Here is a 17,398-nt window from a genome sequence, read left to right as displayed (position 1 = left end):
TTATATATTCAATAACTATAATAAATCATTGGATAAAAATCAATGGTTCAAAATAGTCTGGGAAAACTGTGTGTCAAGTATGTGATTAAAGATCTCTAAACCTTTATAAGGAACTAATATTCATAGTTGTAATAGGTATTCCCTCTTAGTGATGTAGTTAAAAGACATGGAAGAATTTAAATTGTTCAAACCACAAGAAAAGTAATTTCAGATTTCCAGTGATCAAAGAAATCCAACTCCATGCTTTGAATATCTTATTTCATCACTCTAGGTATTTCTTTTGTTGAGAGATACTACAATTTTAAATGGCCTTGGGAACTTTCTGTGGTCATAAAATTCACTACCTTCTGCTAATCTATCTATCTATCTATCTATCTATCTATCTATCTATCTATCTATCTATCTATGTGTATATGTATATATGTATATATGTATATGTATGTGTGTGTGTATAAATATATAGTTCTAGCCAAACTGAAAAGGTCTTCATTATGTACCTAAGGATGGACTGAATGTATATCATTCAAATACCAATCTAGATGAATTTATAGAAATTCATCACTAGATTGCCAGAAGGTAGTGAATAGAACTTTTATTCCTACTGTTGGTTTAAGAAGCTAGGACCACAGTGAGGTCTTACACTTGGACTTTGGAGAAGGAAGGTTATTACCTTATATTCCAACTGATAATGGTATTGGTTGTTTTTGGTGGCATTGCAATAACATGTTAATATGCATTTGTTCAGAAATATTATTAAGTTTTGGAAATTACAACATAAACAATTAATTGAATTTTGTTATGATTTCGGATTTTGTACTCAAAAAGTAATTTTTGAAATAATGGAATGATATTGAAAGGTTATATTACATACTAAATTTTCTGAACTTAACAGGCATCAGGAAAGGAGCCTTTCCTTGTACTCAGTAGAAGATAAAAGAATTATATGTCCATTCCATATAGCTTGCTTTTAAAAAAAATATAATGAATTTAATGCACTTTCAAGACTGTTCTGCTTATCTGTGTTGCTTTCTGAATGCATTTAAAAATACTTTAGTCACTCTTTTTTTTTTTGCTCATTCCATTTGCTATCTTCTTCTCTCTCCCAAACCCTTCTATCCCCAAAAGACAAATTGAAGAAAATATAAAAATCCTTATAACAAATAAGCACAATGAACAGCTAAACAAATTCACATATTGGCCATAATCTGGAAATATATGGCTCATTCTGCTGCTTGATCCTATCATTTCTGTCAGATGATGGTTAGCCTACTTCATCACAGATCTTCTGAAGTCATGGTTGGTCCTTGCATTGATCAAAGTTATCTTTGCCAAATTCTGCTCCCATTTTGCATTATTTCATAACACCCTTTCATCATTTCTCACAGTTGTAATATACCATCACAATCAAAAAGCATAATTTATTTAACTACTTCCCATTTTTAAGTACTCTGCTTAGTTTCAAGTTTTTTTGCTATAAGAAGTACTCCTTTAGATATTTTTGTATATATTTTTTCTCATTTTAATCTCTTTGGGGTATAAATCTAGAAATAACAGTGTTAGTGAGAGGGTCAAAGAGTATGTATAATTTGGCCACTTTTTTTTTTTACTATACTTCCAAATGCTTTCCAGAATAACGAAACCAGTTTACAGCTTCATCAATAGCACATCAGTGTGCCAGTTCTTTTACATCTCCTTTAGCAATTGTCATTCATTTGACAATCTTATAGATGTGAAGTTGAACCTCAGAGCCTTTTTTGATTGCCTTTCTCTTATTAGTGATGTGAACCTTTTTTTCATATTCTTGTTGATAGATTTGATTGTACTCTTTGGACTTGCCTCTTATCCTTTGACTGTTTATCCATTAGGGAAATGGCTCTTGTGTGTTTGCAGCAAATCTGTATATATCCTTATATGTCCCCATGTAGGGCAGACTTTTATCAGAAATTGGCTGCAAAAACATTTTTTCAGTTGACTTTTTCATTTGTGTTTTAAACTTCATTGTTTTTGTTTGTGCAGCTTTTCAGTTTTTTTGTAATGAAACTTATCCATTGTTTTCTCCCATGGTCCTTTTTTTAAAAAAAATTTCTTTTTAAAATCAATATTTTATTTTTCCCAATTACATGTAAAAACAAATTTTAACTTTTTAAAAAAAATTTTGAGTTCCAGATTCTCTCTTTTATTCCCTTCTCCCTTTTGACATAGATTATACATGTGTAGTTATGCAAAACACATTTCCATGTAAGTCATTCTGTGAAAGAAAATAGACAAAAAGCAAGAAAAAGTCAAGAAAAAATATCTTTGATCTGCATTCAGGCTCTACCATATCTTTATCTTGAGATGGACAGCACCTTTCATCATAAGTCCTACAGAATTGTCTTGGATCATTATATTGCTGAGAATATTTAAGTTATTCAGAACAGATCATCATACAATATTACTGTTACTGTGTACAGTGTTCTCCTGGTTCTGCTCATTTCACCTTGCATTAATTTCCATGTTTTTCTAAGAGTATCCTGCTCATCATTTCTTAAAGCACAATAGTATTCCACCTGTGATCCTTTCTGTCCCTTGTTTGGTATTTATATAAGTTATCTCCTTCCAATTTTTTTCTGATGTGACTCTATATCAGTTTCTTTATCTACACATACACAAACACATAGGTCATGTATCCATATACAGCATATTGTGTTATATGATGTGAGATATTGGTCTAAATTTAATTCATGTCAGACTGCTTTCTAGTTTCCCAGGCAGTTTTTGTTGAATAGTGAGTCCTTATTCCAGCAGGACTTTGGGGGTTTATTGAATGCTATGTTCTACTATGTAAAACTATGTTCATTTGCTTCTAGATTTTATGTTCTTAATCTTTGTCTTGATGATTGGTGGGTTGTTGTTCTTCGTACTGGAACAGGACCAAAGTGATATAACTTTATTGCAGTCAGGGTATAGTGTATTTGACTGTGGCTGATCAGACCAGTATGAGCTTGGGAAGCTCTACCACAGGTTGGGCATAAATAATCCATATGAACATTTGGAGTGGAGATGTCTCTTAATTTAGGCATCTCATGTTACTTTTCAGCTATTTCTTGATATATCATTTTATATCAGATACTGTTAAGCCTGCTTCCTCTATACTACCCTCATAGATTTGTTAGAGCTACTACCATATAAGAAATACCAAGTTTCAAAATGAAAAGTTGATACATATTATTTTCTACTACATGTTAATTAAATTAAACTTTCAGATGTTAACACCAAGTCTTGCACCTTAAACTGGTATTGTATAATGTTATTATAAATGTTAGTCAAACCAAAGAAGTAAAAACAAATTTTATTGTTCTCAGGGCTAAGAGGAAACAGTTGTGGTTTTTTTGGTTATAATTGTTGGTGTGGTTGTAGGAGGTACAAACTTTCTCAAGGGCCTTCTAGTTATATCTTATAAGAGTCACAGAACTAAGCATGCTTATTGTCCGTGTGATTGCTATTTCTAGGGGCATGCTATTAAAATATCATTAAGAGGGAAAATATTACTTGGCTTTAGATATATATAGGTGCTTTATTTAAAATTTATAATAATAAAAACCTGAAATCAGAGAGTTGTTTTGCCCAGGGGTTGAGTAATTATGGTAAGCTAATATGATAGAGTATTATGGCAACATACTGAATCACTAATAAGAATCTAAAGACATATGGATAAACCTGTATCAATCAGTGCAAAACAAAACATCATACTAATAATAATATTCACTTTGGCTGTTTACCAAAGATTATTATAAAATCATTAATAGCACTTTTCCTACAGATTTAGTAGAGTTCCCAAACCAAATGTAATGTTAATATTCTTATTAAAATTTATATTATATTTTGATCAAAATATAGTTTGAATTTATAGTATTTATTTTTTCTACATTTAGATTTCTTCTTGGTATTTATTGTCAATTGTTCATTTTTAAAATGATAATTGTGAATAAAATTTTGTGATTTTTATGTTCATTGTGCCAAGTATTTCTTAGTCAGTGAACATTTATTAAGTACTATGTGCCAACACTTTCATACTGCGGATACAAAAAAAGGGCAGAAGACCACTCTTGCTCTCAAGGAACTCAAAATCTCATTGGGGAGATAACATGCAAACAACTATGTACAAATTATAAATATGCAAGATAAATAGGAAATAATCAACAGAGGGAAGACACTATCATCAAGGCAAATCAGGAAAAGATTCAAATAGAAGATGGAATTTTAGGTGACACTTTAAGGAAACCAGGGGACAGAGATGAGAGGGCAGAATATTCCAAGTATGGGAAACAAATGGTGAGTGAAAATGCCTGGAGTCTTTAGATGGAATTTCTCTTGGGAGCAACAAGAAGTTTCCTTTATCAGTGTCATTTTTCTAAGGAGATCCAGTGCCCCCTTCCCCTGTTTATACTTACCTTTCCTTTTAAGAATAATTGGCTTTAACCAGATTTTGTAAGTAGTTCCTTCTGTCAGGATCATCTCATCATGTCCCCCTATGCTAATTATAAATATGAGCAGTGTGTTGACTCATGCTTCTTAAGATCCAAAAACCAAAGGCTGAAATGAAATAAGCTAGGTTATGTTGCTTGTTGGTAAGTCATCTGTCATGAATAAACTGAACATTTTATTGATAGATTTCGGGTACATCTCTTTTAATATTTCTATGAAGTCAACTTTTGGCCATACATTGAAGTTCTACCAGATTATTGTGGCCTTATTGATTAAACACAAGAATCAAAGTTCTTATTTTTGACAGGATTATGCAAGGATATGATTGACTGTTATTAGGGTTTGTTTTTGACAAGGCTGTTTTTGCTAATCCTGGTCATATTTAGCTCAAAGTGGATATCTCAGCTAGACTTGTCTGATTTTATATATATATTTTGCAGATAACCCTTAATATTACATTGAGTTTTCTATATAATCCTTGTTTCTTTTGGAGTAGATAAAAGCCCAGAGGTATCTTGCTTTTAAATTGTGTGTGTGTGTGTATACATATATGTATACGTATATGTATACACACATACACACATATGTATATGTATATATGTATATATAACTAAACACGCTCACTAAATACATTTAAAATTTACTATTCTTGATGCATTAAGTACCCCAGTACTATTAATTATTCTCTCTAATTACCCTTAAAATTTTTTTCTTTCTTTTTTTTTTTTTGATGAGGCAATCGGGGTTAAATGATTTGCCCAGGGTCACACAGCTAGTAAGTATCAAGTGTCTAAGGCTGTATTTGAACTCAGGCCAGAGCTTTATCCACTGTGCCATCTAGCTGCCCCTCTTTGTTCTTTCAATCTCATTTACTTTTCCTTATGTGATTGAAGCTAGTGTATGCTCCATCTTTATACTTTTTATACTTTATACTTTTTTCTACTTCTCATTTCATAAAGGTATCTCTAGATATTCTTGTAAGTCTCAGACTTATTGATCTTTATTGCATTGTAGAATTCCATTATCTTAATGTACCATGATTTATTTAACCATTCCCCAGTTATTGTGTGTTTTAGTTGCTTGTACTTAAAAAAAGTTGCATATAATGCTGTTATAAAAATCTTTGAAAAGATATGCTTTTTAAAAAAATAAATTTTATTGATGTTTTTACATCACCCACATGTCCCGCAGTATCAATTCCCCTTCCTCATCCTAGAGCATCAAACCCATATATTAAAGGATAGAGGAAGAAAAATGTTAAGCAAATAATAACCAACATAGCGAAAATATTTTATGTTACATTCAGTGGTTCACACCCATGGTCCCTTAACTCTGCCAAGAAATGAGGGAGGATAGTTGTAATCATATCTTCTTTAGGGCCAATATTGATCAAGATAACTGAACAGAATTTAGTTTTTTTAAAATTGTAATTGTTATTTGTTATTCTCTTTGTTATTATTGCTTTTGTTCTTTCCATTTACTTTTTTTGCTCATTGTGTATATTGTTGTCCTTTTAAAAAAAGTTTTATTGATATGTTTTGTTTTTACAACTATTTATGAATTAACTCTGCTCCATGGGGAGGTCTTTTTGACAAACTAAAACAATTAGGTAAAACTAACTTTATAGTCACCTCACCTGCAAGTGCTTGCACCAACCCACATCCACCAATTCCGTCAGTCCTGCTTCTATTTTTGTTCTTTTAATTAATGGAAATCTATTATCTCTCCCTCTCACCTTCTGTCTCACTGAAAAAAAAACAGAGGAAAGAATAACACTTTCCTTGTAACAAATATGCATCGTCAAAACAAATTCCCTCATTGGTTGTGTACAAATACATACATACAAACATATGCATGCATTATGCAAATACATCCACATATATGTATTTGTATACAAATACACATGCATGTATTTGTATATGCGTATACATATGTATGTATTGTATCTATCTAAATGTTATTACGTACTCTAAATCCATTACCCCCCTGTCAGGAGATAGATCATATGTTTCATACTCGGTCCTTTGGAATCATGTATCATCATTGTATTGATTAGAGTTCAGTGGGCAAGTTGGCCATGTTCTTAACTAAAATATTCAAACTTATATAGTCATGGAAGCCAAGGTAATATCTAAGCAATAATAGTTTGACTTGTGAGAAATTTCACAGAAAGCAGAGCACAGACTTGGGAAGTTGAGGACAAAACTCTTACCCACTCTTGTCATTCCTCAAATTACTTCATGTATTTCTTTTTTATTATTTTTTAAAGTTCTTGCAGTTGAAGAAACTTCCTTTCTTAACACTCTTTAGTATTTTCCCTGTAAGTTATGGTCTTAGAGCTTGAGAACTAAGGGTCTAACTAAGGTATATAGGGTCACATAGCCAGTATATATCAGAGGCAGTACTTGAAGCCAGGTCTTTCAGCCTTCAGCTGAATATCCTGTCTCTGTCGATCTTTGTTAGTTATAAATATATTCCTTCTTAGTCATTTATTAATTATATGGGTACAGATCTTTTCTATTCTTGATGTTAGTTAGAGGCCATTGATCACAATACAAATTTGGTTATAAAACCACAGTGTTTCATTTCTAATTTTTTTCACTTGATCCATTTTTAGTTTCTCTTCAGTTAAGTCTAAACATAATTACATTAAAAAGAGTCATGAAAAATTTAAGGAGAGAGTTCATTGTTACGTGGGGGCATTAGGGAGTACTTTGCGGAAGAGGTGGTGTAGAGTAGAGCAAAGGCAGGAGCTTGGCTGGGCGAGCACGTGCTTAGGAGTCTGTACCAAGCATGGTACGTGGTGTATGAGCAAAGGTATGGAATCAGAGATGAGAATAGTGAATAATAAGTAAATAGTTCATTATGGAAGTAATTTATGGAAGGAAATGCTTTATGATTTAACTTATTGTCCATTCTTATTTTTCATCCCAATATACCTTTTCAAAATGGTTGAGAAGTTCTTATTGATGATTTGATTTGTAGTCTTTCCTTTTTTTTTTTTTTTTGGTAGTGAGGCAAATGGGGTTAAGTGACTTGCCCAGAGTCACACAGCTAGTGAGTTTTTTATGTGTCTGATGTCAGATTTGAGCTCACATCCTCCTGATTTCAGAGCCAGTGCTCTATCCACTGCACTATCTAGCTGCCCTCTGATTTGTAGTCTTTTCAAAGAATTGAATAAGACATTTCCCCCAATTTCACATGTTCTTGTTAGATAAACTTAACATTCAAAGTCATGTTGTACTTGTAAAGCTTGTATTGTGTCATTTAAGTGGGGAAACCCATAATATTTTATAGATATTATCCACAATTATTAATAGAAAAATTACACTTGAAATGGGATCTAGATATTACTCCATTCAGGTTTGTAAAAAAAAAAAAGTTTATAGGCCATTAAAACATAAGATAGTTTGGGGCAGCTAGATGGTATGGTGGATAGAGCACCAGCCCTGGATTCAAGGAAACTTGAGTTCAAATCTGGCCTCAGACACTTGACATTTACTATCTGTGTGACCCTGGGCAAGTCACTTCACCCCATTGCCTTTCCAAAAAACAAAAACAAAAAACCCCAAAAAACATAATATAGTTTAATTCATTTGGAAGGTTAAAAACCTTGAGCCGTAACATATATCCATTAATATCTGTTCCTTGTAATAAGAATAATTTCCATGCAAAATTGAAAATTATGAAATATACTGAGGACATCATACTGAAATATCCGTATCTTTTCTCATGCCTTTAGCAGCCCACAGAATAAACTTTCTTCAAGTGCCTTTGAAATGACTAAACACAGAAAGGATTTCTTGGAAATAAAGTAACCGTGGCTTGGGGAATTTCTGTGAATGAATTAGATATCCTGAATATAACTGACCTTTGTGTTTAGGGATAGTGTTAATACTTGTTTTGCTTTCTAAGTTTCTGGATGCATGGAGGAGTAGTTTGACATATCCTTTTCACTAACAATGACAATATTAGTTTGATTGCTGTCCCAAAACTAGAAAGAAGAGAGTCTAGCAGCAGTGTGACTGGTGAAAAAATTGACAGGGAGAAAGATAAGTTGTGTCAAGGGCAGCCTAGATAGTCTAGGCTATGTGAGGCACTCAGCAATTTGATTAGAGAAATGGGTCCCAAAGTACAGGTTTGGGAGGTGAAAGACGTAAGCCTCTCATATTAAATCCCTGGTATACCATTGCATGGTAGCTTGTGAGAAGCTTGTCCTATTGTGTTAACCTGTTTATGTGGTGATAAGGGTGACTTCTTAAAAAATTTATTTTTTTCAACTAATGAAAATCTGTCTTTCTTCTTACATTATGTTTCCACTAGTCCTTCTACTGGAAAAAAAAACCCAAATACTTGCAGCACATATATATGTATAGTGAAGCAAAGCAAATTCCTAAATGGGCCATGTCTAAAAAATACACTTCTCAATCTGCGCTCTAAGTATATCATGTCTCAGTCAGAAAGTCATGCCACGTGTTAACCTTGAGTATTATGGAATCCAGGTTGTTCACTGCACTGATTAGAGTTCTTAAACCTCACAAAGTTGCTTGTCTTTGTAACATTTTTGTATAATTGTTTCCCCACTTTGCTTTATATCAGTTGTCCCAGGTTTCTCTGAAATCATTCAATAAGGATTTGTTGATTGTTTTTAGACTGATGGCTATGGCTGTCATTCGAGGTATCCTCCTTCCTTCCTTCCTTCCTTCCTTCCTTCCTTCCTTCCTTCCTTCCTTCCTTCCTTCCTTCCTTCCTTCCTTCCTTCCTTCCTTCCTTCCTTCCTTCCTTCCTTCCTTCCTTCCTTCCTTCCTTCCTTCCTTCCTTCCTTCCTTCCTTCCTTCCTTCCTTCCTTCTCTTCTTTTCCTATTTGCTCCCCATACATTATATAGCTCATTTCTGACTCAAGAATCATGTCTCCAGAGGTATTGGATTTCTTTGGAGACCCTCTCTTGTTGTTGTTTTTCATCACAACATCTCCAGCGTGATGTCTTGCCTTGTGTGTGAATTGGCTTGAAGTGAGGCAGAGCTGTGCAAACTCACCAGCCTCCCTCTCTCCTCCAGAGTCATTGGAGTCCAGTGGCAAGACAGTGGTCAAGACACTGGCAATAGGTTTGCCCCCTTAGAATTTAAAGTTCTTGAGGGCAGGGATTTGTTTTTATTCTTGCTTAGCGCTCCCCAGTGCTTAGAACATTGTCTAACAAATAACTGCTTGTTAAATTGAAGAGTTGGGGGATGATGACAGTCGTTGGTTGAATAATATTCTGCACATATCTTTGTAACCTATTATTTAATTCTGGCCTACTTGGGGACCTTTGCTGTAATAAGAACAAGAAGGCAAATGCATAACAACATTTAAAGCAGTAGATTAAGCAATAACATTATAGTAATAAATCTTTGTTAAAAATAGTTATCCCTTTTACATTCCAGGGGGTGAGGGGCTCAGTGCCCCTGCAAGTAAAGTTTTTTGACCCTTCCTTTGCACTGGGAAAGAAGTCTGAATTATTGTGACATTAAAAGAAATTGGCATTATACAGTACTGTGCATATATTTTATGCATTTCTGAGTTTGTAAACTTTTTCTGGGTCATCTGTGGCTTTTGTAAAACTCCCCCCAAATTCCCATTTAATTTCTTATGCTGACACGATATATTGAAACTGTGATGGGGAAAGTTGCAAGGTGGAAGGGATTATTGTAAAGTCATTAGAAACCTATCCAAGGGGTAAGATTGATTAAGGAATTAGGAAGGTGGGTTAGAATTGAAAAAAGGTGCTTGATTGATCAGGATATTATTTGGTTTTCTTTTAAAAAAATTCTGTTTTTCTTTATTCATGTATTTCTTTTTTTTTCTCCTATGTTACAGTGTGCAAAGATCCACCTTACAAAGTAGAAGAATCTGGGTATGCTGGTTTCATTTTGCCAATTGAGGTTTATTTTAAAAACAAGGTATGTAGCATTCATTTATTATGTCCATCTATGGAAAACCCTTTTGAAATTTTGTTGAATGATTTATTATGTAATAATGATGCAGCTGTTTTGATATGCCAATATTTTAATTACCAGAATATTTTAAATCAAATTGAATCAAATTTAATTTTCCCCCCCTCTGGGAGTACTGTGTGGTATTATTCTTAATTAGGAATAGAAGAGTAAGTTTCTAGAATAGGGGAGATTTTTGATTTGTCTTTTTCCTGAGATTTTTAATCTTTTTAAGTAAGAAAAATCAATAATTCTTCAGAAGAATTATTTTGTAGAAGAGAAAATTATTGCATATATGGGATAAGTTAAATGGAAGTTAGGTTTTTATTCTTGAAATTTATCATTGTTCCGTCTTATCATAATACCAGGACCATTTGATTTTTGTCCTGGAAAGAACCATCTCTGGTGTTTGGTATTTAGCTGGAAGGAGTTTAATGAATGTATATACATTTATTATAGTTTGAGATGTTAACAGAGTAAAAATTACTTTTAGAATTCTAAATTATCTTCAAGCTTCATATTTTTCCTTTGTCCACAAAGTTGCCCCAGTTCACAGGGCTTGTTCTCTGATGTTTAGAAAATACAAATGTAGTGTATTTAGGATACAGTAAGCAGCCTTGTTATCAGGAAATATGTGTCTCAACAGTCATGGATTTTGGTTGTAGGAGGCCCAGAACAGCTTGATATTTAGAAATGGATTTTCCTCATCTTTTATTTTTTTCTAAACTGGGGTGAACAAAACACTTTTTAGATCTTTTTTCTTTTGGAAAGCATGTATAATAATAGGATTGTTAACAATGATAATTCCTTATGTATGAATATCACTTTTGGCATTTAAGATAGAATACATTCAGGGGCAGCTAGGCAGTGCAGTGAATAGAGCACTGGCCCTGAAATCAGGAAGACTTGAGTTCAAATTCATTCTCAGACACTTTACATTTACTAGCTCTGTGACCCTGGGCAAGTTACTTAACCCTGATTGTCTTTTAAAAGAAAAGATAGAATGCATTCCATGAGTTGTCATGCCAATAATAGTTTGTAGACTATTTTGCACATCAAATTAAGATTTGTCATTTATTCATCTTTGATTCTTTCTGATTGTGTGACCTCTCTGCTTGCTCCTGCTTTCAGTCCATTCTATATAACTTTGCTATTCAATCCATCAAATCAGATTAATTTTCCCATTATGTAAATTGAATGATAATATTTCTTTGCTCATAAAACTTCAGTGATATCCCATTGTCTAATGAATAAAGTCTAGTCTCCTTAGTTTGCATGGGTAGCCATAGTATGTCTGTGTACCTTCCCAGTCTCGTCTCTTCCTATCCCTTTCACATATCCTGTGTTTCAGCCAAATTGGATGACTCATCATTTTCTGAGAATGGCATGTCTTTTCTGTATTTCTGTTTTTGCTAATGTCAGTCACTATACCTCAAATGCCTATTTCTTCTTTATTCCTTGAGAAAGTCTAACAAAATACCTTTTTTCATAGTAGGTGTTTAATATTTATTGAATTCAATGTAATACGAATAACAATAATAGTAGCTAAAATTTATATAGCACCCATTTGCTCAGCACTTTGCAAATGTTATCTCATTTGGTCCTTACAATGACCCTAGAGGGTTGGTGCTATTATTATGAACATTTTAGAGAAGAAGAAACTGAGGCAAACAGAAGTTAAGTGTCTTGTCCAGGGTCATAAAGCTAGTAAATGTTTGAGTCTGAATTTGAACTCAGGTCTTCCTGACTCCAGGCCCCACTCTGTACTCACTCTGAGCCATTTACCTACCCCAATCAAGATATTCAAAGGAAATCCTATCCATTCTTCAAAGTCGTACTCTCTCATTACCTCCTCCTTTAAGTCTTTCCTAATTCTTCCATCTAGAAGTATTCTCTGCTTCCCTCTGAATGATGATCTTTTTAACCCCTCATGGATTTGTATCACTTCTTCCTTGTATTATAATTATTTGCTTACATTTCTTGTTTCATTTATCAGTTAGTAAGTTCCAAGAGAGCTCAGAGTGGGTCATTTTCAATTACTGTTCCTATCTGGGTCTAGCACAATATCATTCAATTGTAGGTGCTTAATAATTGATGAACGAATAAATGTTTGGGGTATTTTTACAAAGATATTTTGAGGTAAATGACATTATCATCAGTAGTACACTGAACCCTTTGATGCTTTGAATTTTCATTTGAGTTATTATATTTATGTGATCCTCAATGTGAAGAGACAAACTAGTATTCTTGGAGACCATCTTATTTATTTACTTATTCATTCATTCATTCATTTATTTTTAAAGCATTTAGGGTTAGGTGACATGCCCAGGGTCACACAGCTATTAAATGTCCAGTACTTGGTCTGAGGCCGGAGTTGAACTCAGGTCCTCCTGACTTCAGGGCTGGTACTCTATCCATTGGGTCACCTAGCTGCCCCTGGAGACCATATTATTGAAGCCCAAGCTCTTGTTTCTTAGCTTGTTAGGAACTGGCATAGCCTAGTAAGATAAAAGTTATAATCTGTGTCTATTGTCCAGGGCATATTGTAACTGCATGGAGAGGCTTAACATCTGGAAGGTTTTGTACTAGGTGATGGTTTGCTTTTGTTTTGTTTTGGCCCTAGCATCTTATGAAGAATATCTGCTAGTTGTGGAGAGGTTATAATTTCTGTGGTAGAGATGTCCAAAATCATAGAAGCTTATAGTCAAAAGGGACTTTAGAAGCCATCTACTCCAAAAATCTGTTCTACAGCAAGCCCAGCATGTTCATCCACCCTTACTTGAGTGTCTTTGGTGAGATATCACTCACTGTCAGGGAAGGTGGGCCATTTCACTTAATGATATAACTAATAGGGAGATGGCTGCGGACTAGAGAGTGTATGAAAGATTGGACAGAGGTAGAATTACTAATGTTTAGCTACTGATGAAATGTAGAGAGAGAGAAAGGAGAGTCAAGATGACAGATTTGGAGCTTAGGTAATATGGAGTATAGTTTTGGTGGTGTTAGATACAGAAATACATTAGAAATAGAAGATTTTGTGGTAAAGGTCACTTTTGTGACTGATCAGGTTATTTAAGCTGTCTATGTTTTACTTTATCTGTAAAATGAGGTGTTTGAACTTGTTTAATTGTTTCAATTCAGACTCTTTGTGACCCCATTTGGGGTTTTCTTGGCAAAGAACAGTTTGTCATTTCCTTCTCCAGTTCATTTTACAGATGAGGAAACTGAGGCAAACAGGGTTAAGTGACTTGCTTAGGGCCACACAGCTACTAAGTGTCGGAAGCCAGATTTGAACTGACTGCCAGCCTGGTACTCTAGCCACTGTGCCACCTAGATGCCTCAAGAAAATGATTCTATTTTCCTATGTCCTGTGTGGGGTTTGAACCAGGTTATCTCTAAATTCCCACCTAGTTACAAATGTTGCTGATCATGTAAAGAAAAAATCATAGCCATTCTGTCAGTTTTATATTTCCCTCTCTGCAATTTACCACCTTACACTAATGTTTATGGCTGTTTTTCAGGTATTGAAGAAGTATTAATAGAAAACAATTTAGTAGAGTTGAGGCCCAATAAGAAGATATTCCATTTTTTATGTTTTAAATTTTTTTCTCACTTTTCAAGTTAGATGTCAGAATACAAGAAGAACATGATTGTTTTATCAGACATTTTTAAAAAATCAGTTATTGACAGCTTATGTAGCAATTTAAGCCATCAAATTAGAATTATTTAAAGTCCCTTTAAATTAGTGAACATTTATGATCTCTCTGTCCTTTTTGCCGTACTGGTGTTGGGGTGAAAAAAAGAAGAACAAAACCCTTATCAAAATATTCTTAATTATATAAAACAACCATATTGGCTGCATCTAAAAATCTTTATTTCATTCTCCATGTTTAATCCATCACTTGTCAGGATCTGGGAAGCAATAGTGACTGAACGTTAATAATCAGAGTTCTTAAATCATTTAATGTTGTTGGTTTTTACATTATTCATTATAGTATAAATAGTTCCCTTGGTTCTGCATACTTCATTCTGCAACAGTTCATACCAATCTCTCCATGTCTCTTTGACATCATCTTTTTCCTCATTTTTTTATAGCATGCTAGTATGCCTTCTTCCTTCCTTTCCTCCCTCCCTTGGCAATCAGAGTCAAATGACTTGCCCAGGATCACACAACATAGTATTTGTGGCAAATTTGAACTCTGGTACTCCTGACTCCAGGGCCAGTGTTCTCTCCACCGTACCACCTAACTACCCTAGCATGATAATATTTCATTACATTCATATATCATAATGTTTTCAGCTATCCTCCAGTTTAGGGTACCCCTTTATTTTCTAGCTCTTGCCATCACAAAAAGAGCTCCAATTTTTGCATGTATAGAATTTTTTCTTCTTTATCTCTTTGGTGGTATTGGCATAGTAGTCATATTATTGGGTCAAATAGCCTATGGCCAGTTTAGTAACTTTTGGGGCAAAAGTTGCAAATTGCTCTCCCAAGAATGTGAACCAGTTCACATCTTCTATAGCAAAAATATTAATAATTAATATATTAATAATATATGCCTATTTTCCCATTGTTTCTTCTGCATTTGTCATTTTTCTTGTTTTGCAAACTTTACTGATCTAACAGGTTTAAAGTGGAAATCTCTGAATTTGTTTTTCTTTCTTTTCTCTAACCATCAATGGTTTGGAGCATTTTTCATACATGGCTTGGATGTCATCCCTTGAGAATTGATTCTTTATTTATCAGTTGGGCAAGGGCTCTTATTCTTAAATGTTTGAATCATTTCATATATCTTGGGAATAAGACCTTTATTAAAAAAATCTTTCTGCAAAGATTTTCATAGTTGAATATCTCCATTCTAATCTTAAGTACATTAGTTTTCTTTATGCAAAAACTTAAATTTTATGTAATCAATATTGTTTCATCTTATGTGATTCTATCCCTCATTTCATCATGTACTTTTCTCATATCCCTAGATCTAAAAGGTAATTTCTTCCTTATTCTTCTAATTTATTTGTGATGTTACCTTTGAAATCTGGGTCCTTTATCTACTTGAAGCTTATGTTAGCATTTGGCATGAGGTTTTGGTCTCTGAGACTACTTTCCAGTTTGTCAAATAGTGAATCTTTCCCTCAGTAACTGGAGGTGGTGGTGGGAGAGGTCTTTGGGCTTATTGAACATGACACTTCTGGAATATATTTGGTAAATGCTGTAAGATATTGGTCTATGCCTAATTTCTGCCATACTGCTTTCCATCTGTCCCAAGAATTTTTGCCAAATAATGGATTCTTACCCCCAAAACTTAAGTCTTTACATTTCTCAAACACAAGTTTAGTGTTTAGTCATTTTGCTGCTGCAAATTGTATATCTATTCTGGTCCACTGATTTATCTTTCTATTTCTTAGTCAGTACCAGAGAGTTTTGATTTTACTGCTTATAATATAGTTTAAGATCTGGCACTGCTAAATCTACTTTTTTTACATTTTTAAAATTAGTTCCTTTGATATTCTTGACCTTTTGTAATTCCAACTGAATTTTTTTTTGTTACTCGGTCAAATGATTCTTTTTTTTTTGGTAATTTAATTGTGGTAGTATTGAATATATAAATTAGTTTGGGTAAAAGTATCATTTTTTATTGTATTGGCCCTTCTTAACCATCAGCAATTCATATTTCTCCAATTATTTAAGTCTGATTTTATTTATATAAAAGGTTTTTTTAAAAAAAATTTGTTCATATAGTTCTTGGGTTTGTTTTAGCAGGTGTACTCTCAGGTATTTTAAATGGGGTATCTCACTATTTCTTCTTGCAGGGTTTTGTTTGTGGTATCTAGGAATGCTGATGATTTATGTGCATTTAATTTATATCTTGCTACTTTGATAAAATTGTTTCAATGAACTTTTTAGTTGAGTCTTTGGGATTTTCCAAATATATCATCATATTGTCTGCAAAAGAGATAGTTTTATTACTTCATTTCCTATTCTGCTTCCTTCTGTTTCTTTTTCTTCTCTTATTGCTATTGCTAGGATTTCCAATACAATCTCAATTATTATTGGTGACAATGGACATCTTTATTTCACATCTACTCCTCCTGGGAAGGCTTCTAGCTTATCCCTGTTACAAATAGTACTTGCTGATGGTTATAGGTGAATGCTTTTTAGCAGTTTAAGGAAAAATTCCCTTGATTACCTGTATTTCAAGTGTTTTTAATAGAAATGACTGTTGTACTTTATCAAAAGTTTTTCTGTATCTGTTGATATAATCATGATTTTTGTTACTCTCATTATTGATATAATCAATTATGTTAATATTTTTCTTTGTGTCAAACCATCCCTGCATTCCTGGTATAAATCACACTGGGTCATATTGTATGTATAATCTTTGTAATCTTTGAGGTAGTATTTTATTTAGGATTTTTGCATCCATATTCATTAATGAAATTGGTCTATAATTTTCTTTCTCTGTTTTTACTTTTCCTGTTTTTAGGTATTAGTATCATATTTGTTTTATAAAAGAAGTTTCATAGGACTTCTTCTTTGCCTATTATTCCATATAATTTATTTAACATTGGAATTGATTGGTCTTTAAATGTTTGGTAGAATTCACTTGTAAATCTCTCTGGTCCTGGTGCTTTTTTTTCACTTTTAATTTTTAGGATTTCTGGTTTGGTGTTTAATTTGGGATTTTGGGTTCCTTTTCTAGTTTTTTTTAAAGTGCATGCCCAACTCATTAATCTATTCTTTCTCTATTTTTTTAATAAAAGCATTAAGAAATATACATTTTCCTCTGATTATTTTATTGTCATTCTGTTCAATGAAATTTTGATTTTTTCTATGACTTGTTCTTTAATCCAATCATTCTTTAAGAGTAGGTTGTTTAGTCTCTAGTTTTTAATCTATGTTTCTGTGGTCCCTTATTAAATATAATTTTTATTGCATTGTGATTGGAAAAGGATACTT

The 17,398-nt window shown here is 33.3% G+C and overlaps 1 protein-coding gene across 6 annotated transcripts in view; it reads left to right on the top strand.

Annotated features, from left to right (window-relative positions):
- Positions 1–17,398, top strand: part of MLLT3 (MLLT3 super elongation complex subunit) — a 317,963-nt gene that overhangs the window by 167,384 nt on the left and 133,181 nt on the right. For all 6 annotated transcript variants that reach the window (XM_078153056.1, XM_078153052.1, XM_078153054.1 and 3 more), the window contains one exon: positions 10,325–10,407. In XM_078153056.1, coding sequence (XP_078009182.1) covers positions 10,325–10,407 — 83 coding nt within the window. The remainder of the gene's footprint in view (positions 1–10,324; positions 10,408–17,398) is intronic.

Source organism: Phascolarctos cinereus, unplaced genomic scaffold (assembly GCF_003287225.1).
Source record: "Phascolarctos cinereus isolate Bilbo 61053 unplaced genomic scaffold, phaCin_HiC Scaffold_4;HRSCAF=312, whole genome shotgun sequence".
In the NCBI taxonomy this organism is placed as follows: Eukaryota; Metazoa; Chordata; class Mammalia; order Diprotodontia; family Phascolarctidae; genus Phascolarctos; species Phascolarctos cinereus.
The sequence above is the reverse complement of the archived record's forward strand: the minus strand, read 5'-3'. Positions and strand labels throughout refer to the sequence as shown.